General features: G+C 36.8%; 1 protein-coding gene across 2 annotated transcripts in view; it reads left to right on the top strand.

Annotated features, from left to right (window-relative positions):
- Window positions 1-23,984, top strand: part of VCL (vinculin) — a 112,555-nt gene that overhangs the window by 42,177 nt on the left and 46,394 nt on the right. For both annotated transcript variants that reach the window (XM_005226483.4, NM_001191370.1), the window contains exon 2: window positions 357-427. In XM_005226483.4, the coding sequence (XP_005226540.1) occupies window positions 357-427 (71 nt within the window). The remainder of the gene's footprint in view (window positions 1-356; window positions 428-23,984) is intronic.

Consider the following 23,984-nt stretch of genomic DNA (forward strand, 5'->3'; position numbering starts at 1 on the left):
TACTTCGTGTAGTCTTTGAGAGATGTGGCAGTTTATGATTAAACATAAATAAATACACACATACATATTCTCAATGATGAATTTCTTTTTTTCACTCAGTGTGCTCAATGATGCCTTCAAATTAATTACTCTAGAGAAAGGATTATATTTTATGTTTGCACTCCATATTGTTATCCAAGTATATTATGGAAGGAAATACAGGATCAATCCTGATAATTTAAAAATAAAACTAGAAATTATCTTCGAATCCAGAAGCTTAAATGATAGATTATTTGTGATTTTTCCCGTATGTTTAAGTAATAGTTTTAAAAGTCTGAGAATTTATAATTGAATTGTGAATCTTTTTTTCCTTGTAGGTTGGAAAAGAGACTGTTCAAACCACTGAGGATCAGATTTTGAAGAGAGATATGCCACCAGCATTTATTAAGTAAGTAATTAAACATTCTTCTATTGCTAAGCAGAATAGTCTTTTTGTTAGGAAAGGAAAAATAGTGATTGTAGAAGGAAATTTTAAAATATATAAAGCTCTGGTAACAGTTGAAGTTTCAGTTTTTCATTTTTCAACACTCAAGTTTTCTACTGTTGATTTTATTCATCTGTGTTAAACATTTTTGACATAATTTTTAATCAAACTATGACTTCTGAATTTTGTTTTTCAGAGTGGAAATGATTTAGAATGATTTAGAAACATTCTGATTTTAGCATGCATGAGTCTGGATTATGTACTGAATACTTTGGCTCAGCAATAACTGTAGATATAAACTTAAAAAAATATTGTAACATATTTCAGTAGCATTTTAAATTTAAATTTCTAAGCATTTTGACCTATTCTATCTAAAGTAAGCAGAGTTACTAACTTTTGATTAGTTAAAGCTTCTTTATGACAGTCAAGTCCTAAGTAAAAGTAAAGGCTGATGCATAAGACAGAAAAAAAAAAAAAAAAAAAAAAGAACCTCTACAAGTCATTAAAAATAAGATGACTATTCGGTTAAAAAACAAAAGAGGCAAAGAATTTGAATAGGCAATTCAAACGAAAGGAAATCCAAATAGCCACTAAACCGATGAGAAAGTGCTCTATGTCATTAGTCACCAGAAAAGTACAAATTGTTCTATTATAAGCTCCTAAATTAAGAAGTCTGATGTTGTCCGTTGTTGGTGTGGATGTGGAGTAACTGGAACACCCCTATGCTGCTGTTGGGAATGTAAATTGGTACAACCACTTTGAGAAACAATGTGTCATTAGTAAAGCAGAAGATAGGCAGTTTCACTGCCTCCCAGTATGTTCCCTAAAGAAACTTATACCCTGGTACACTAGGATCTATATACAAGAATACTGATATCAACATTGTTCATGATATCATTTGTCTATCTACATTGGAATGGATAAAAACAATCATGGTATAGTCATCCGTTGAATATTAGTAGTAAAAAGTAATGAGAATATCTCATTTTAAAATGGTCAATTTTATGAATTAAAAAAAAGAATGAATGAATCTCAAAAATAATTAGGGAAGTGAATGATAGAGATAGAGATATATAGGTTGTTGTTGTTCAGTCGCTAAGTCCTGTCTGACTTGTGACGACCTCATGAATTGCAGCATGCCAGGCTTCTCTGTCTTTCACGTCTTCCAGAGTTTGCGCAAATTCATGTCTGTTGAGTTGGTGATGCCATCTAACCATCTCATAATATGTAGGTAGATTCCATCTATTTAAAGTTCAAAACCATGTAGAAATAGATTGTGTTGTTTAAGGATGCCTGTAAGGTAAAAAGATAAAGGTGAACAAGGAAATAATGAACACAGAAGTCTGAGTAGTAGTGTTTTGAGAATGAAAAAGGAGGGCTATATGAGGGAGAGAAATGCAGGGGCTTCTAAAGTGTTAATAATGTTCCATTTCTTGATTTAACTGTTCAGTTACATGAGTGGTTATTTTGTAATTATACATAGGCTTTTGCAATTTTCTGTATCTATATGATATATCACAATTCAAAATAAAGCAAAAAGTGTTCCTTTATTTTTATCTTCCTTATGCTTTATTATTTTCATTGAACAGATGCAAAATTTCACCCATATTGGTGCCTTATTTCTAACTTACTTGAGTGGGTGCTTCTACAGAACTATGTTTTTGTTAATTCTGCAGAATGTTCATGTGTTAGGAAGTAAGGTACCAGAAGCATCTGTTTTTGCAGTCTGTTCTGTGGGAGTATCTTTTCAAACTTGCCTTCCTTGGACTTGGTGGCCTCCTAGGTTTCTTCCGGGTCTGACCAGTATGAGCCGACTTTATGTGCCATTTCATCATCATGGTAATAATTAAGAGTCCAATGCTGGCAGTTAAATGTATTATAATTAAACTTGCATTTAGTTTATAATAAAAACACAACTCTAGCTTATACCCATTTATCCCTCACCCCCTGGAAGGTACAGAGCTTGGTGAGATAGTGTATAGGGAAATTCAATATCTGGTAAGTTAGACTTGATGAACCTATAAAAAGTTACTTTTAACCCTTCACATTCAAGTCTTTGAATATCATTTGATTGGTAAATGAATTTCTTTAGGAAACTGATTTCTGCTTGTTCCCAGAACTCAGTCTGTAAAGAATCTGCCTGTAGTGTAGGAGACCCAGGTTCAATCCCTGGGTCGGAAAGATCCCCTGGAGAAGGAAATGGCAACTCACTCCAGTATCTTTGCCTGGAAAATCCCATGGACAGAGGAGCTTGGCGGGCTGCAGTCCATGGGGTTGCAAAGAGTCGGGCATGACTGAGCAACTAACAGTTCACACTTCACTTCCAGAGAAAAACTTTTGAAATACACTGTGTGCTGTCTCACAGGCTTCCTTGGGGACTTAGAAAAATTAAGGAGTACCCTAGTTGTGATGACATTCTCAAAAGAGTAGGTAACTTTAAAACAAAGCAAAACTTCGTTGATCACCCTTGGTGGTAACTAGGTCCCCAGCCCCTTACTCTGGTAATGGAAAATTTAAAGAAAAGTGTTAAGAGCTTCCTCAAAAAATTGAAAATAGAACTATCACATTATCCAGCAATTTAACTTCTGGGTATTTATGTTAAGGAAACAAAATTACTCATCTTGAAAATCTATCTGCACCCCTTGTTCATTGCAGCATCTTTTACATAGTCAAGATATGGAAACAATCTAAGTATTCATCAATGGGTGAATTGATATAGAAGATGTGAGATATATATTATTCAGCCATAGAAAAGAAGAAAAGTCTGCTGTTTGTAACAACATGGATGGACCCTGAGGGCTTATGCTAAGTGAAATAAGTCAAAGAAAGACAAATATTGTATGATTTATATGTGGAATATTTTGAAAAATGAATTTGTAGGTAAAGAGAACAGATGGGTGGTTGTCAGAGGTGGGGAGGTGGAGGGATGTGTCAAAAAGCACTGACTTCTAGTTATAAAATAAATAAGTCATGGAGATACAACGTAGAGCATGGTGAATATAGTTAACAATACTGTATTGTATATTTGAAAGTTCCTGAGAGTAGATCTTAAAAGTTCTCATCAAAAGAGAAAAAAAATTATAACTATCCTTTCTCTCCTATGTGTACTTTATTTCACAGTAACCTAATAGCCCTAATTGATGAGGGGAATTCTAACCAGTAAATGTGGAATAAATGACAAATTAGAAGTTGTCTTTGTGTAACATTTAATGAAACCATTGATTTAGGAAAGGATCATCAATGGATGAAACCATTTAGAGGTTTTAACCTTTATCATACTATGGGGGGAAATCCCTGGTTTCCTTGAGGAGTCAGAAGAAAACATTGTGTTATGACCAACTGAAGTAATTACTGAGCAGTTTTTTAAAAGTACATGTCTTAATATGCCACTCTCTGAAATGTTACCTGAAAATAACCTGGAGTACAGAAATAATATGACTGTGGTTATCAACCAGATATGGAGAAAAATACATATTCTTTGGTTTAAAACATCAGGCCTCTTTATACTTTTCTTTGGAATGCAAAATGAAGCAAAAAATAGCTTTAGTAGATGCCTTGACTAGGATGGGGAGGGGACAGAGAGGGAAACAGATGGAAGCAATTAATGACGTCCTTGGAACTGGTGAGTAGGACATTCTTTGGGGCTGTTTGGTTGATGTTTGGAAGTTTCCAGGGCATGATAGACTGGTGCTTCCTCTGCCTCCACTTTCACAAGCGTTTCTAAATAGTGTCTGCTTTGGGAACACTAAAAAATAAGTTAAAAAATTTATTCTTAGATCAGTCTCTTCTAGATTGTTAAAATGTCAGGGCTAAAGAAAACAGAAGACTGGTGATCTATAGATGGATTTATACCTAAGCAATCTGATGTAGATGTAGAGATTTTTAAAGGGAAAGATGTCATTTTCAGATTCTTTGATTTTATCAGGTTTTGAGGGGATCTTAAAATCATAGTCTAATTGTGTGACTGGCAATTAAGGGGGCATGCTGGAATGTTACAGAATGTTTTAGTATCAGCTAAAGATTATACATTTGGGTTGTAACTATGGATAAGGGACTTCTAATGATTGGCAATTTGTTATTATAAAACTGAAGGCCATTTTAATATATAACAAGATTTGCTTTGTCACACGAAGACTTGTTCTTGGGTGGAGCAAAAGTTATCTGATCCCTGACTGCACTGGCAGATAGAGTTTACAATTTACTAATTTTACCGAAGATTGCATTAATAGCCACGCTGTTGCACAAGAGGTGTAGGGTTGCATGATGGTTGCCATAGACAGTGTGATCTTCATGGACTTCAGCAGTGCCATGGTCATGCTATACTGTGAAAATATTGCTTAGACTCACCCTATAAGAAGTCATTTGTTCCCTTAGAGTCTGGCAGCAGGAGAGTCAGCTGCTGTACTCCATGTTTTATTTTGTGTCATCGTCATCAATCACTGTTATCAGGCAGTGGCAGCAGCGATAATATTTATGTGCAATTGATTGATTAATGGGCTAGACACACTAATTGGTTAATTGAGTATTTACTGATGACTTTTTATGTGTGTCGTGTGCTAAGTCCTACATAGAATAGCAGTTTGTATCATTCTTATTATGAATGATCACTGGTAAGATGTATTACAAATTATTTAGTAATAGTGATAAAGTGCCAAAGTTTACAAGCGCTTGTTTTTTTTTTCAGTGTAAATTGATCATATTCAAGATCACATATATAATAACATCCCTCTCATTCCAACTCACTAGGTTTCAGTTTTTTCCTTTTACCTTTTATTGAAGTATAATATGTTCACCAGCTTTTTATTATGCTTTCTTTAGTGGGGGAGAAATTAGTGGAAATATAGATATTGTGGCTGAAAACTGTGCATAATTCCAGGTATACCCAAGAGGCTAGGTCATATATGAGAGTTTTATTCTTCTGTGTATCATGGAGTGAATAAGGTGACCTGCTATTACAGAGAGATTTTTTATTTCCTTTTTTTTTTCCTGCTCTCTTATTATTATTTTTTTATTTTATTTTTAAACTTTACAATATTGTATTATTTCCTTTTTTAATATTTATTTATTTTGGCTGTACTGGGTCTTTGTTGCAGCACATGGACTTTCTCTATTTGGTGGTATGAGGGCTCTCCAGTTGCTGACCATGGGCTTTGTTGCCCCGAGACATGCAGGATCTTAGTTCCCTGACCAGGGATCAAACCTGTATCTTCTGCATTAGAAGGTGGATTCCTAATCACTGAACCACTAGGAAAGTCCCTGCAAAGAGGTTTTTGAGAAAATGCTTTAAGAAGTTTCAAATTGAAGAGGTGTAAAACAGACTGATTCAACTGTAATAGAAGTTCTGAGGAGTGCTATCATTTTAGGTAGAAATAGTAGGAAGACGTTTCATGTAGGAAGTGGGACTTGGGCGGATAGCGGGAGGGAAAAAGGAGCATACTGGAAATGGGGACAGGTGTGGTGAGAAAGGAAAATACTCCAGGTGGAATGAATAGCATGAGTCAGTCATGGGGGCTGTGAGGAAAGGAAGTCACAGTGGGAGTGATGGGAACTGAGCTTGGGTCGCTGGGCCACATGATGCAGCCCTTGGAGGCCAGGTAGGGGAATTTGGAGTTGGGTGCAGGGAAACTTTGCACTTCTTGAACAGTAAGTAGAATGACAAAATGAAGGCAGTTTTTCAGGAAGATTCATAGCCGATACAAGGTGAATAATAGGTAGGTGTTAGTGAAGGAGAGTAAACTGTATGTCAAAACGACCAGATTCATTTTCTGTCAGCATGGATTTGCTTCAGGTTGATTTCTTGTAGGTAAAAAAATGTTTATGGCAAACTATTTTATTTGCCTCAGAAAAATTGCTGTTGTGGTATACAGTGGAATTTCATTCTTATTTCTGCAATGGAGCAGAAATGGATAAGGAAGGCAGTTCTTGACTCTTACCCGGGGGTGTTCAGTGTCTGAGCATGTCCAAAAGCGTCTGAGCATGTCCAAAAGTGTTACCTGTGAGGTAGTCTTGCGGTATGAACTTATTTAAAAGGGCATAGTGCATTTTGTCTGTTGGCAGGCAGATGACAGTTTCATTTAGAGCTGGGAGGTGTCGCCACTCTGTCTCAGGGCTGTTCTGCACAGTCTGCTTGAAATCATCAAAACTTGGATTGAGTCACTAGTTTGGACTATTTTTGAAACATATTGTAATGTTTATGTCTATCAAATAAAAGAATGTTCCTAAAATACTTTGTAAAAGGGTGTATGTGGTATTGGAAATGTACAGAATGGCCATTAATCATATTTCCTAGGAAATTGTCTTGTTTTGACCCTTAAACTTTATTAGGTAAGCACAGTTATAGTCTGTATTTGATATAATTTTATCTTGACTGATATTCATGTACAAAGAAATTTCTAAAGGATTTAAACATGCTTACACTTAATTTAAGTCTCTTCTGACCAAAAGTAGTAGTGCTGTATTTTTAGATCACAAGCCCTCATAATTAGCTTTTTTCATTGCTTTGATCTTGAACACTCTGAATAATTTGTGACGAAATCTGAATTTTCAAACACTCTTCTTGGTGAAAGTGGCCAGCACATCTTTTTAAAGTATTAATTCTTTGATTAATACTCAATGCACTTTGCTTCTCTGGGGCTAAGGTGTGATTCTAATTTTTTTTTCCAAGTGTTTTTGTGATCCTTTCCATTGCTGCTTTAAGAGATTTTTGTCACTTAACATAGCTGACCAAGTAGCATCTGCCAGCTGATTTGTTGCACCTTTGACCTAGAGCAAGCATTTAGACTTTAAATAGTTCACCTTTGAACTTGCCATATTAAACATAGTTGAGTACTACTTGTTTTTCATAGACTTTCTCAAACAAAAATGATTGAAATTTTGAGTCTTCTCAGTAATGAACTCTGAGTATTTTATTAAATTGTGGGAGAGTTCTAAACATGTTGGCAGGGATTTAACCCTTATTTTACTTTGTATACCTTAATAATTAAGAGGTAAACAAGTAATACTTGAAACATGCAATACTTTGGTTTCCATTGCCAACAGACTAGTCATAGTAACATGATTGAGGAAAACTCAAGGGGCCAAGGGGACTCACATTTATTATGTATTATTGGGTGAGGTACTTATGTATTTTTATTTTCTCATGTAATTCTGAGAACACCAACTTCAAAGTATTAATACATTCATTTTATAGATAAGAAAACTAAGGTTTGATAAACATTTTTTTTAAATTTTATTTTATTTTTAAACTTTACAATATTGTATTAGTTTTGCCAAATATCGAAATGAATCCGCCACAGGTATACCTGTGTTCCCCATCCTGAACCCCCTCCCTCCTCCCTCCCCATACCCTCCCTGTGGGTCGTCCCAGTGCACCAGCCCCAAGCATCCAGTATCGTGCATCGGACCTGGACTGGCGACTCGTTTCGTACATGATATTATACATGTTTCAATGCCATTCTCCCAAATTTCCCCACCCTCTCCCTCTCCCACAGAGTCCATAAGACTGATCTATACATCAGTGTCTCTTTTGCTGTCTAGGTTTGATAAACATTAACTCACCTAAGTTTGCTCATGTAAATGGAAGAGCATGTTTCCTGTTGATGGTCTTGTGGTGTCCAAGTGCGTGTTCTTTTCATAATCTGACTTCCAAGAAGTCATGTAGTCCACCCCTCTCTTTTTTAGGCAGTAATAACTTTATGGGCTCTCCTGGTGGCTGAGATGGTAAAGAATCTGCCTGCAATGCAGGAGACCCTGATTGGATCCCTGGGTCAGGAAGATCCCCTGGAAAAGGGAATGACTACACACTCTAGTATTCTTGCCTGCAGAATCATGAATCATGGACAGAGGAGCCTGGCAGGCTATAGTTCATGGGGTCACAGAGAGTCAGACACGACTGAGTGACTTTCACATTTTCCTTTTGTTTTTTAACTAACTTTATACAACTCTGAGGATAACTATTTACAGTTTTCCTAAGTATTTCCAAAGGAGGAATTTTACGGATGTAATTTGTGATGTACTGCACACACAGTTCTTAACCTATATAGAAGTTAAAGTCATAATATTTTAAAATTAAAAAAAATCATAGAGATTATATAATCCAACTGCTTTATTATATAGATGAATTGAGGCCATTGGCTACCCCAACACTACCCTGCAAATATAAACAGAAACACTAAAAGTAATTAGCGACTAAAATTCCCTTACTTATTACCTTCACTATTGCTATAAAGGTCCATTCTCAAATTAAGACGTTCGCAAAATTAGCACTTTTTTCCCCATCTACTTAAAATCTTTATTGTTCTTTTCTTAGTAGATGCAAGAGAACCTTATAAAAATAGCTCTATTTCTGTTATGGACAATATGCATATAAATGAGACAAGATTTATTTATAAAATAATATTCAGAAACTATACCTGGAGGATAATTGTTTTGTGTATTTTCTGTGCTACAAAGTAAAATGCCTTTGAAATGCATTTATAAATAATGTAAATACATTTTAACTATGGAAAATAAATAAAATTCCGACATTAACAAATTGAAAAAAAAATAGCTCTATTTCTTGAATACCTTTTATGAGCTGGTACTTTCTTTTGTTGTTTAATCCACCTCATCTTGCAGATGAGGAAGCTGAGACTCAGTAGTTCACAGTAATTTGTTGAAAGTTACACAGTACATAAATGGCAGAGTTAAGATTCAAACCCTAGACTATCTGACTCCCAGGCTTGTACTCAATCTAGCATGCTAAGAATGTTTTTTGCCCTTCCTTGTAAGAATCTCTTCTCATAACATATTAGTTACTGTGAGGCTTAAATGAGTGAGATAATATATGTAAAAATACCTGAAAAAATTTTTTCCTGATTATTAGCTTCCTTCTTGAACTTCTCAATCTTTTTTTCTCAGTCATTTTCTCCAAATAAACTCAGTTACTTTTTAAGCTTTTTTCATAGAAGAGTCTCCTCTAATTTATTCTCCTGTAGTAAGACCTTTTTTTAAAAATAAAAGTCATGATTGCTTGTTTTTATTGAATACTTTTTCTGTATCTTCTCAGATAATCATGTGGTTTTTATCCTTTACTCTGTAAGATGGTCTTTGGTCTACTCCATAAATATCAGCTTTTCTGATGGTGACCTGTATATGCATTTCTTTTTCTTTTTTGGCCACTCTGCATAGCTTGCTGGATCTTAGTTCCCCGGCCAGGAATCAAACCTAGGCCCCAGCAGTCAAAGTATGAAGGCCTAATCATTGGGCCCCCAGGGAATTATCCCACCTGTGCATTTCTGAGACAAACACTATGTGATTGTGATTTAGAAAAGAAAATGCAGTGCTAAATTCAACTTTAATATTTTTAAAAGGCTTTGCTTCTTAGTTCCTGAGGGGTCTTGATCTATAATTTTCTTTTGTTATTATGTTTCTTACCCTGTTTTGTTATCAAGGTTATTTTGATCTCATAAAATAAGATTTCTAGTCTTTGAAACATTTTATATAACAAAAGGATTGTCTATCCTTGAAAGTTTGGCAAAACTTGTTTCTAAAACTTTCTCTGGGTCTGGTGTCCTTTAGAGGAAGAAGAAATTCGATTACTCTTTCAGATTCCTTTTATTATCTAATTCAGGTTTTATTAAATTCATTTTGAGTTAGCTTTAGCAATCTGATTCTTTTCTAAGAAATTATCCATTTCATCTCTCCTTTTTTGTTCAGTATTGTTGACTTCTGCTTTTTTTCTTATCACTCTTATGGGGGGATTTATATTTTATTATTTTTTCCCAAAATCTGTTTCATTAAATTCTGCTCTTATATTCATTGTTTAGTTAAGTTTATTATATGAATATCTTATTTTCAATATTTCTTTTATGTTCAGTATTTCTTGTTTTTAATAAATATATTTTGAGCTCTCAGTTTTGCTCTAAGTCTGACTACAAGCTTGTAAACAGCTTATAGGTACTTACGCTGCTGCTGCTGCTGCTAAGTTGCTTCAGTTGTGTCCAACTCTGCAATGCCATAGATGGCAGCCCACCAGGCTCCCCCGTCCCTGGGATTCTCCAGGCAAGAACACTGGAGTGGGTAGCCTTTCCCTTCTCCAGGGGGTGTTCCCAACCCAGGGATTGAACCCACGTCTCCTGCATTGCAGGTGGATTCTTGACCAGCTGAGCCACAAGGGAAGCCCACTTACATATAGTAGTTCAGCCCTAAATATTTTGTAGTTTTGATGTGAATTCCTCTTACCTATGTGTATTATTTAGTAGTACATTTAAAAATTCCTTTTGCTACAGGCATACTTCAGAGATATTGTAGGTTCAGTTCCAGATTATTGCAGTATTTGCAATAAAGCAAGTCACATGAATTTTTTTTTCCAGTGTATATAAAAGTCATTTACACTATAGTCTGTTAATTGTGCAATAACATTATGTCTTAAAAAAAGCAATGTACATACCTCAATTTAAAAAATCTTATTACTAAAAAATGCCAAAGCAATTACAGTAATAACATCAAAGTTCACCATAACAAATATAATAATGATGAAAAATCTTGAAATATTGTTAGAATTATCAAAATGTGACACAGAGACATAAAGTAAGCAAATGATGTTGAAAAAATGGTGCCTACAGTTTTGTTCAACACAGAGCTGCCACAAACCTTCCAATTTGTAAAAAACACAGTATCTGCTAAATGCAGTGAATTGAAGCACAGTAAAATGAGATATGTCTGTATCTTTTGATTGTTAATATTTCTGATTTAATTGCTTTATGACCAGCAGTCAAGATGTATTATTGATTCTTGGAAATTCTGTGACATAATAAGTGGTCACTGTTGGTAAGTATACTGTGTGTGTTTAAAAAGAAAGTGTATTCTCTTCTGCTTGGGTGTAGAGTTCTCTTTTTATCAATTAGACCAACATATAAATATTATTGATCTGACTTGTTATATAGTCTTACTATAGATCATAAATTGTTTATGATTAAGGTCTGTTGAAATCTACAATAATTGTAGATTTGTCAGTTTTCCTCATAATTGTCAATTTTAACTTTTTATGTTTCAAAGCAGTATTATTTAGTCGTTACAAGCTTATGATTCTCTGGGTCCTAAATTATGTTCATTATTTTGTTATTAGCCTTTCTTAAGAATGACTGTTGCTTGATGTTAAGCCTACTGTTGACTTTTATTTCCAGATTTTTTCTTTTTTTCTTTTTTAAACCACATCTTAGATTTTGTAAGTTTTTTTCATAAGTAAAAATATTTTCTTATTGTGTCTGTGCTCAGTTGTGTCTGGCTCTTTGCAACCCCGTGGACTGTAAACTGCCAAGCTCCTCTGTCCACGGGATTATCCCAGCAAGAATACTGGAGTGGATTGCCATTTCCTCCTCAAAGGGATCTTCTCAATCCCGGGATTGAACCCACTGGATTCTCCTGCATTATCAGGCTGGTTCTTTACCACTGAACCACCTAGGAATCTCTTATTGTGTCTATTCCACTTCATTTGTGTTTAGGTATTTACACTTCTGCTGTGTCATTACATTAGCAGTCATTACATTCTGGTGTAGAATAGTGATTGTTAACTTTTTTTCAGCATAAGACCTTCAAGTAATAATGGTAAACTATTACTAGTTAATTAAGAATATATAAGAATAAAGGTTACAATGAATTTATAATGTTTTAAAGTAGATTTTGATTTTACTTATCGTGACAACATCAACATACATTTGAAAACTACTAGTATCTGTAATGGAGAAGGCGATGGCACCCCACTCCAGTACTCTTGCCTGGCAAATCCCATGGACGGAGGAGCCTGGTGGGCTGCAGTCCATGGGGTCGCTGAGTCGAACAGGACTGAGCGACTTCACTTTCAATTTTCACTTTCATGCACTGGAGAAGGAAATGGCAACTCACTCCAGTGTTCTTGCCCGGAGAATGCCAGGGAAGGGGGAGCCTGGTGGGCTGCCGTCTCTGGGGTCGCACAGAGTCGGACACGACTGAAGTGACTTAGCAGCAGCAGCAGCAGCAGTATCTGTAAGACACACTTATTTCTATGTTTATCTGTTTCTGCCGTAACCCTAGCATGAGATGGAAGAAAGACCAGAGGAGCTGATGGACCTGTAAATAGCAGTGTTCTTGATTGAACCTTGTAGGCTCTGAATCCCCTCTTCCTTCACAGATGCTAGATTTGAACAGGAGGTGAAAGAAGGTGGGGAGAAAGACTAGGACTAGTCATTCAGGCTTTAAAGGATACAAAAGGTTGTGACTCACACTGTCTTTCAAATAACCTGCCACCAAAACTTGAGGAGGATGTAACTTGGGCAGCAGTGACACTTCAAACCTTCTCATCCCCACCACGCTGCTTCTCTTTCAGTTATCTCTGGGCTTTGGTTTTGTTTGAAGGGGAAGTTGAAACTGGCTGCATAGCTTCTAATATCATATGAAATAAAAGAATTTAGTGAGCCTTTGATGTTTTTGTGTGTTTTAGCTCTGTTATCTCAATGTACATGTTCTAGCAAAAACAGTTTGGTGTTGCCCTTAAAGGGTTTTGAATTTTTTCAGTATGACTCATGACTCATTGTGGTTTTTAATTTTAGTCAAAATTACTGTCACTGAGTTAGGTCAGGAAAGGAATGATTTGTGGATAAGCCCTGTAGGATCTTCAAATCTAGGAGCCCAGGGTTGGAACAGTGTGTTACCATGCAGCGTACACGTGGGTCAGTTGGTGCTAGGCATTTGCTACTTGAGCTAGATTAGAGTTTATCATTGAACTCAGTGTTCCTGACTCCCTCCTAAAAACTGTAACTGCTTGTGGCCTTCACTCAGGTTTCTGGATGACTAATGGCTAAGGCTCCCTGACCTTTCTCAAAATGGCAATGCCAGGAGCAAAGCATATTGGTTTGTCCTGGGTTGCCACAGAATGAGTCTAGCTTTTGCTATTTTAAAGTAAAATTTGTGCCAAATGGCGAGTATATAAAAGAATATTTTCTCATATCTCCCAGAGTCTTTTGAAATCTGTATATATATTATTATCATTTCTTAAAAATTTTATGTGTATGCACAAAAGAGATGAGGATAGACTGGGTTGACTACAGGCCATTCTTCCTGTTTGAGGGGAACTAGAAGGACTGTACTCTCAGTTGTTTATGCCTGGAATTTCATTAGAGCTCATTTGTCAGGTTAACAGTTTAAATGCTTGAATACCTAGGAAAGGGGGAATCTTTGAGGCATCAGCAGTCGTTTTTACTGATCTTGGGTTAGGTTCTAAATTTAGGAAAGCAGAGGGTATTTGAGTGCTTACCCCTTACCCTCAACCCCTGGCCTCTCACCCAGGCCTTATATTTGTGAAGGGCCTGGGCTTCAATATTTTCTTCAAATGATACCATGTATATAGTCCCAGAGGAAAAAAAGGCAGTCTTAAAAGAAAATCTTTATCATGCAATTAAAATTTCTCAATGTAAAGACTTAAATATTCTACTATGTTTATAACCTTGTTTTGGCATTTCTTTGATGGGTTTCTCAAATGGAAGTGACCTGGCCCTTTCATGATCTCTGAGAGACCCTGCCCAGATAAGAAGGGAGGGGAGGTCTGAACATGCATTAAGAAGACAGCAGGAAGAGCCTGGCCAGTCGATTTTGCCTGTGAGGTCATTATGCCAGGGTCTGCCTGGTTGGAAATGGTCATGTTGGGTGCCATGGCTACAGTGGCGGAAACCTCATCACTAGCTGATTGTGTTCTTTCTTCCTCCCACCTGTTTCCTTCCCATCTACCAAGTGTTGTCTATGCTTCAAGTGATCGGATGTGCTTGTGATCTGACCAGCTCTCTCTCTCTTGAGAGGACAGGTCCCAAGATGTAAACACTTGCTTCCTTGGATGTGCTCCAGGCTAATCCGACTTCCAAGAAATCATATTTTCAGGTGTTCTGCTCCACAGCACTGCAGTCTTTAGAAAACAGAACACATTTTTTGTAATAGTGTTTATAACCTAAGTGACTGTACTGTCTAAGGTTAGGTTTTATTCAAATAGTGAATTTGATATGGGATAGTTTCCACCACCCCTCAACATGTGTTTTAGGGGTGGGGTGAAAGTTTAACTTGCTGAGTGTTTTAGAGAGCTTTCTGGTTTAAAGTTATGGAGCAATATATGTCTATATAGGCCCATAAGACTCTCTCCTTTAGGGAGGCATACCTTGTTTTATTGCATTTAACTTCATTGTGCTTTGCAGATACTGTGTTTTTCACAAAGGTTTATGGGAACCCTGCATTGTCAGATGGTGGTTAGCATTTTTTTTTAAGTGATAAAGTATTTTAAAATTAAAGTGTGTAGTTTTTCTTCTGGGAATCATGCTATTGCATACTTAATAGACTACAATAGAATATAAACATAACTTTTATATGTGCTGGAAAAGCAGAACATTTGTGTGTCTCACTTTATTGTGATATTTGCTTTATTTCAGTGGTCTGGAACCAAACCCTCGATATCTCCAAGGTGTGCTTATATTATTTTTTCCAGCTCTCTTTCTCTCCCTTCCTCATTTAAATCAGTGAGCTGGGATATGATAATTGATTTTGACAGAGTAGATTGAGATTATTTGGCTTCAGGGTGAGGGATTTACCTGTCCTTTGTAGTAGTTAACTGCCCTTCCCTAGTCAAAGCGGGTCTACTGCAAATGTTTATTATTGTTCACAGAAAGACACTTGACTGTGTCCCTGTGAGAGAGTGAGAGAGGCACACACACACAGAGAAAGAAAGACAGGGAGGGAGAGAAGGAGATGGGGAGAATATGATTCCATGGAAAAAACAACTCAAAGAGATGCTACTAGGAGAATTGTCATTATAAGTAGTGCTGAGCTTCTGAGGGCAGAAGCACCTTTTCTATCACAACTCTTGTAATCTCTCAGTTAAGAAAGAAGACTACTTCTACTTTTGTATCCCCTCAGCATGTGTTGGGCATACTTCTAAATACTAATTATTTGTTTATTTATATGCCTCGTCTTACCAAGGTGGTGACCCCTTAAAAATAGGGACTTAAAAAAAAAAAGGTCTAGGGAGTTCCCTAGCAGTCTAGTGGTTAGGACTTGATGCTTTCAGTGCTGTGGCCCGGGTTCAGTCCCTGGTTGGGAAACTAAGATTCTGCAAGCTGTGTAGCGCACCTTCCTTCCAATTTAGTTCTAGGACTCATGTAGCATGTAGTAGGTCCTCAATATGTTAGATGAACAAATATATGAAAGAATTAAACTAAAGGAATTTAAGATTAGTAACTCACTTCTTTGATGATGCTGTGAAAGTGCTGCACTCAATATGCCAGCAAATTTGGAAAACTCAGCAGTGGCCACAGAACTGGAAAAGGTCAGTCTTCATTCCAGTCCCTAAGAAAGGCAATGTCAAAGAATGCTCAAAGTACCACACAGTTGCACTCACCTCACATGCTAGCAAAGTAATGCTCAAAATTCTCCAAAGCAAGCTTCAACATTACATGAACTGTGAACTTTCAAATGTTCAAGTTGGATTTGCAAAAGGAAGAGGAACCAGAAATCAAATTGCCAACATCCACTGGATCATTGAAAAAAGCAAGAGAGTTTCAGAAAAACATTTATTTCTGCTTTATTGACTATGTCAAAGCCTTTGACTGTGTGGATCACAACAAACTGTCGAAAATTCTGAAAGAGATGGGAATACCAGACCACCTGACCTGCCTCTTGAGAAACCTGTATGCAGGTCAAGAAGCAACAGTTAGAACTGGACATGGAACAACAGACTGATTCCAAATAGGAAAAGGAGTACGTCAAGGCTGTATATTGTCATGCTGCTTATTTATCTTATATGCAGAGTACATCATGTGAAATGCCAGGCTGGATGAAGCACCAGCGGGAATCAAGATTGCTGGGAGAAATATCAATAACCTCAGATATGCAGATGACACCACCCTTATGACAGAAAGCAAAGAAGAACTAAAGAGCCTCTTGATGAAAGTGAAGAGGAGAGTGAAAAAGTTGGCTTAAAACTCAACATTCAGAAAACGAAGATCATGGCATCTGGTCCCATCACTTCATGGCAAATAGATAGGGAAACAGTGGAAACAGTGACAGACTTTATTTTTGGCAGCTCCAAAATCACTGCAGATGGTGACTGGAGCTTTGAAATTAAAAGACACTTGCTCCTTGGAAGAAAAGTTATGACCAACCTAGATAGCATATTAAAAGCAGAGACATTACTTTGCCAATAAAGGTCCATCTAGTCAAAGCTATGGTTTTTCCAGTAGTCATGTATGGATGTGAGAGTTGGACTGTAAAGAAAGCTGAGTGCCGAAGAATTGATGCTTTTGAACTGTGGTGTTGGAGAAGACTCTTGAGAGTCCCTTGGACAGCAAGGAGATCCAACCAGTCCATTCTGAAGGAGATCAGTCCTGAATATTCATTGGAAGGACTGATGCTGAAGCTGAAACTCCAATAATTTGGCCACCTGATGCAAAAAAACTGACTCATTTGAAAAGATCCTGATTGTGGGAAGGATTGAAGGCTTGAGGAGAAGGGGATGACCAAGGATGAGATGGTTGGATGGCATCAGCAACTCATTGCACATGAGTTTGAGTAAACTCTGGGAATTGGTGATGGACAGAGAGGCCTGGCATGCTGCAGTCCATGGGGTCGCAAAGAGTTGGACACGACTGAGCCAGTGAACTGAACTGAACTCACTTCTGGATGCAGTCTAGAAGAATCTTTAAACATGTCTTGTGGCAATGAATCTTTATAGTCTCTAAATCTGTTTTTCTCTTATTTTTCTTAAATAAAAAAATTTAGCGTAAGTTAAAACATCTTGATTAGTGATAATTGAAATCACATGGAACTGAATAGTTTGGAACCTTTCCATCTCTTAAATGCTATGGTGTTATATCATGTAGTAATTTTATGAAGAATGGACTTGGGGGTTATGAGTGGGTCCTGTGAGGCTGTCATTGGTTCATTGATCTAAAGCAGAAGAGCTTTCTACTAATTTAGATTGAAGACTCAAAGGCAGAGAGAAACCTTAAAATGTGTTAGCTGATTGATATAAAGTAGCTAACTCATTATGATTAATATATAGTCAAGATTTATTTTTTTAAATTTTATAATTATTTAAGAAATAGACTTTATCCCTACTGTCATTCTCTAACATGCTTTTTAAAAAAGATTTGTATTGAAAAGCAGATCACTTTAAGAAGCCAGGCAGGTTGAATGTTTAAGTAAAATCTCGCTTTGCACAGACAAGACAGACTCCTTCCTGTTTCTGCCTACTGGTTAGTCATGGTGGGATTTGTTTGGCTTTATGAATCTCATTAAATTTTAATGTACAGATCGGATGTCTTATTGTAGGTGGAAGGAAAGGATGCAGTGTCTGTTTTGGCCCTATCATTTTACCACACAAGGGAACCATTAGTGGAGAATCAAATTGATTCCTGTAAAGCTTTTCCATTTCATCTTTTCTTTTTCCTGTTTCCTTTCTCCATGATGGTTATTCCTTTCATTTATTTTTTGCTTTCTCCAAATTTGAAACACTTGTGCGGAAACTATCTTTTCAAATAGATGCAGTGCAGTAGTTGCATTCTGTAGTGTTTATGTTTGGTATAATTTCATCAAGGTTCATGTTGACCTAGAAATAAGTTTGTGACCTTTTAAAGTTAATGATTTTGATGGCCAGATGATTTCATGATATCCTGTACTTGAAAAAAATCCATTCTTTCATTCAACAAGTGTTTATTGAGTATTTACTGAATATTTCTTATGTGTCAGGGATTGTACCCTGTGAATACAGGAAGGATAAGGTCCTTGAACTTGCTGACAATGGCACCCCACTCCAGCACTCTTGCCTGGAAAATCCCATGGATGGAGGAGCCTGGTGGGCTGCAGTCCATAGGGTCGCTAAGAGTCGGACACGACTGAGCGACTTCACTTTCACTTTTCACTTTCATGCATTGGAGAAGGAAATGGCAACCCACTCCAGTGTTCTTGCCTGGAGAATCCCAGGGACGGGAGAGCCTGGTGGGCTGCTGTCTATGGGGTCGCACAGAGTTGGACACGACTGAAGCGACTTAGTAGTAGTAGTAGTAGTAGTAGTAGTAGTAGTAGTAGTAGTAGTAGTAGTAAGGTCGTTGATCTTGCTGAACTTACACTCTTGTGGGAGATAGGAAAAACAAAGCCAGGAGGGTTTGTCTCGTGAACACATAAGAGAGACACTTATATTATATAGTGTCACTTATATATTATATAAGTGACACTTATATAGTATTATATAGATTTGCCTAGGTTTTCTGAAGGAAGAGTCGTTTAAAAGCAGCATCTAGTCATTTGTCAACACTGCCTTCTGGGTCAACTGTGTCCTCAAATTTTGAAGCACGTGTGTGCTCTCTTGTTCCTTTTGCTTTGTTGCCACCGAGAAAGCAATGTGGGTCACCAGCAGCTCTACTGGAGCCATTCGAGAAAATTTGGAATTTGGCCAGGGTTCTCACTCTTGCTGGTCTACTCAAACCAGCGGGGTCTGATCTGGAAATACGAACTGAAGATGTGCAGCCAGTACTTGAAGGACATGAGCTTCTTTAACTTGGCCTAAATGAACTCCCTGTAATGGATCATCCAGCACATGTACCATATGCAGAAACAATTGTATATAAAATAAAAGTTTGAAAGCTCAAAAAAAAAAAAAAAAAAAAAAAAAAGCAGCACCTAAGAGAATACATAGGGGTTAGTCAAGCAAAAGAGGGGAGAGAGAAAGAGGCGTTTCAGCTAGAAGGAATGGCTGTTAAAAAAACAAACAAAGAAACCTTGAAGCAGATGGCCAGTGCTCTTCAACTAGTGGTCTTTAGTAAGCATCTGACTATTCCTAAAGTGAAAGTTGCTCAGTCGTGTCCAGTTCTGCGACCCCATGGACTATACAGTCCATGGAACTCTCCAGGCCAGAATACTGGAGTGGGTAGGCTTTTCCTTCTCTGAGAGATCTTCCCAACCCAGGGATCAAACCCAGGTCTCCTGCATTGCAGGCGGAATTCTTTACCAGCTGAGCCATAGAGGAAGCCTGACTATTCCTAAAGGACTTTTGAGATACTTCGAATACTTTTGAATACCTTGAATATTCCAAATTTAAATTAGAAATAAATTTAAATATTTATTTAATTAAATATTTAATTATTTTAATTTAAATATTTAAATATTTTAAAATCATAAGTTTAGTTGCAAAGTGTGTGTTTTCTGCCATATTATGTATTTTGTACACATCTCAAATGTTTCCATGTTAATTTAACTCTAATTTGTGGAAAACACTTGCCACAATATTGGCAAAACCAGTCCTCATTGTCTAACTAGCAAATCAGATTTACTTTTTTTAAACTTCGTGTCTTAGAAAGTTCTTGCTTTAGCCAGTCAATTATCTTTTAAAGATTTAAAAATAAGAAAAAAATGTGCTTTTATATTTATGCACATAGTTGCTGTTTTGTGCTCTTCATTTATTTATGTAAATCCAAACTTCTATCTGGTGTAATTTTCTTCCTGAAGGACTTCCTTTAACTTTGTTTATAGTTCATGTCTGCTGGGTGATGAATTCTTTTAACTTTTGCATAGCTGGAAAAGTCCTTATTTTGCCTTAATTTTTGAAATATTTTCTTTGTATCCACCCAAAGTTCTTTCAGTGCTTTGTTCCACTCTTCTCTGGTTTGTATTGTTTCCAATGAGAAGTCTGTTGTTATTCTTATCTTTGTTTCTCTGTAATATAAAGTGTCTCATTTTTCTCTGGCTGCTTTTAATATTTTCTCTTCATTATTGGTTTTAAGCAATTTCTTACGATGTAGCTTGTTGTGAGTCCTTTGATGTTTTTTGTGCTTGAGGTTTATGAAGCTTTTTGAACCTTGTGCTTTATTCTTTTCATTAAATTTGAAAAATTTGTAGCTATTTTTTCTTCAAATTTTTTTCCTGTCCCTTTTTTTCTCTCTTATGGGGACTTCAGTCACACACATATAGGCTGCTTGGAATTGTGCCACAACTCATAGATGCTCTGCTCATTTTCTTTTAAGTTTTGTTTTCTCCTATTTTAAATAATTTTCATTGCTATGACTTCAGTTTCAATAATCTTCGTGCAAAAAAGAAAAAAGAAAAAAAAATCTTCGTGCTATATCTCATCTAGTAGTAATCTATCCAGTGTGGTTTTGTATCTCAGACACATCTCTAGTTGATCTATTTGAGTATTTTTTTTTAATATATAATTTTCATTTATCTACTCAGTCTTTCCTTTAGCTTTTGAGCATATGAAACCATAGTAACTATTTTAACCTTCTTGTCTACTGATTCTGTCATCTGTGTCATTTCTGGGTTGGTTTTGAATGATTATTTTTTCTGTTCATAATAGGTAGTATTTTCATGTGTTTCTGTATGCCTAGTGAATTTCAACTGGATGCCAGTGTCCTGTTACTCTCACAACAAGCACAATGCAATGCTTTATTTTATAGTTGTGGAGGTCTAAAGTCCAAAATAGGCTAGCAGAGTGGGTTCCTTCTGGAAATTTAAGGAAAGGATTCATTTCCTTGCCTTTTCCAGCCGCTAGACACTGTCCGAATTCCTTGACTTATAGCCCCATGTCACTCCAACCTCTACTTCTATTACATCTCTTTTTGGTTCTTTTTTCAGATCGTAGTGAGATAATACCTTCAATGTGTTGATAAAATAGTAATCAATCAGAATTCTGTACTACTGAAATAGTCTTTGAAGAATGAAGACAAAGTAGGCATTTTCTTTTTCTTTCTTTTTTTTTAGGCATTTTCAAACAAACCAAAATGAATACATTTTGTCACTAGCAGACTCATGAAGACACATCTAAAATATAAGGATGTGTGTGTATGTGCTCAGTTGTGTCTGACTCCTTGCAACCCTTGGACTATACCCCACGAGGCTCCTCTGACCATGGAATTTTCCAGGCAAGAATACTGGAGTGGGTTGCCATTTCCTCCTCCAGGGAAAATCTTCCTGACCTGGGAATCAAACCCAAGTCTCCTCTGTCTCCTGCATTGGCAGGTGGATTTTTTACCACTGAGCCACCTTTGATCTGAAAATATAAGGATACAGAGAGTTAAAGTTATATCCAATCGAATACAATAGTCAAAGCAAGCTGGTTTACAATGTTAATATCAGCAAAAAAATTACTGGAGATATAGAGAGGTGTCACCTAATGATTTATAGGTTCAAATTATAAGAAAGATATAATAATTGCAAATTTATATGTACCTAGTAAGTTAGCTTCAGTAAAACAAAAACAGCTTCAAGGGGATATGGACAAATCTGTTGTTCTGGTCGGATTTTTTGTCACTCAGTAATTGATAGATAAAACAGACCAAAAAAAATCAGCAAACATATAGAAGATTTGAACAGCACAGTTAACAAGCTTAAGTTAATGAATATATAAAATAATTCACCTAAAAATTAAGAGCAAACTTATTCTTTTCAAGCACATAGAAAATTATACCCTTTAAAATTACTAATTGTATGTTATATAAGTATCATCTCAAACTATTGAGATTTATCAATTTTGGGCTGTCATATTGGTGAAGATACCTAAGTTTGATTATACATTGAGTTGTTGAGACTGTGAGGAAGCAGGTACTTTTATCCATTGTGGTGGAAATGTATATTGATAATTTCTGTGGATGGCAATATAGCAATGTTTGTCAAAACTATTAATGTCCACACATATGACTCAGCAGTTCAATTTCTAGATAGTGTCCTACAGATATATACATTTAAAAATGATGAAATCCCTAGTGATCCAGTGAGTTAGTACTTGGTTTTCGTTCAGTTCAGTTCAGTTGCTCAGTTGTCTCCAACTCTTTGTGACCCCATAAACCATAGCACGCCAGACCTCCCTGTCTATCACCAACCCCCAGAGTCCACCCAAACCCATGTCCATTGAGTCGGTGATGCCATCCAACCATCTCATCCTCTGTCATCCCCTTTTCCCCCTGCCCTCAATCTTTCCCAGCATCAGGGTCTTTTCAAATGAGTCAGCTCTTCGCATCAGGTGGCCAAAGTATTGGAGTTTCAGCTTCAACATCAGTCCTTCCAATGAACACCCAGGACTGATCTCCTTTAGGATGGACTGGTTGGATCTCCTTGCAGTCCAAGGGACTCTCAAGAGTCTTCTCTAATGCCACAGTTCAAAAGCATCAATTCTTCAGCACTCAGCTTTCTTTATAGTCCAACTCTTAACATCCATACATGACTACTGGAAAAATCATAGCCTTGACTAGACGGACCTTTGTTGGCAAAGTAATGTCTCTGCTTTTGAATATGCTATCTAGGTTGGTCATAACTTTCCTTCCAAGGAGTAAGCGTCTTAATTTCACGGCTGCAGTAACCATCTGCAGTGATTTTGGAGCCTAGAAAAATAAAGTCAGAAACTGTTCCCCATCTATTTGCCATGTGGTGATGGGACCGGATGCCATGATCTTAGTTTTCTGAATGTTGAGCTTTAAGCCAACTTTTTCACTCTCCACTTTCACTTTCATCAAGAGGCTCTTTAGTTCTTCACTCTCCACCATAAGGGTGGAGTCATCTGCATATCTAAGGTTATTAATACTTCTCCGGGCAATCTTGATTCCCACTTGGGCTTCCTCCAGCCCAGCATTTCTCACGATGTACTCTGCATATAAGTTAAAGAAGCAGGGTGACAATATACAGCATTGACGGTACTCCTTTTCCTATTTGGAACCAGTCTGTTGTTCCATGTCCAGTTCTAACTATTCCTTCCTGACCTGCATACAGGTTTCTCAAGAGGCAGGTCAGATAGTCTGGTATTCCCATCTCCTTCAGAATTTTCCAGTTTATTGTGATCCACACAGTCAAAGGCTTTGGCATAATCAATAAAGCAGAAATAGATGTTTTTTCTGAAAACTCTTGCTTTTTCGATGATCCAGCAGATATTGACAATTTGATATCTGGTTCCTCTGCCTTTTCTAAAACCAGCTTGAACATCTGGAAGTTCACGGTTCATGTATTGCTGAAGCCTGGCTTGGAGAATTTTGAGCATTATTTTACTAGCGTGTGAGATGAGTGAGTTGTGTGGTAGTTTGAGCATTGTTTGGCATTGCCTTTCTTTGGGATTGGAATGAAAACTGACCTTTTCCAGTCCTGTGGCCACTGCTGTTTTCCAAATTTGCTGGCATATTGAGTGCAGCACTTTCACAGCATCATCTTTCAGGATTTGAAATAGCTCAACTGGAATGCCATCACCTCCACTAGCTTTGTTCGTAGTGATGCTTCCTAGGGCCCACTTGACTTCACATTCCAGGATATCTGACTCTAGGTGAGTGTGAGGGATTATACCATCGTGATTATCTGGGTCATGAAGATATTTTTTTGTACAGTTATTCTGTGTATTCGTGCCACCTCTTCTTAATCTTCTGCTTCTGTTAGGTCCATACCATTTCTGTCCTTTATTGAGCCCATCTTTGTATGAAATGTTCCCTTGATATCACTAATTTTCTTGAAGAGATCTCTAGTCTTTCCCATTCTGTTGTTTTCCTCTATTTCTTTGCAT

Source organism: Bos taurus, chromosome 28 (genome assembly GCF_002263795.3).
Source record: "Bos taurus isolate L1 Dominette 01449 registration number 42190680 breed Hereford chromosome 28, ARS-UCD2.0, whole genome shotgun sequence".
In the NCBI taxonomy this organism is placed as follows: Eukaryota; Metazoa; Chordata; class Mammalia; order Artiodactyla; family Bovidae; genus Bos; species Bos taurus.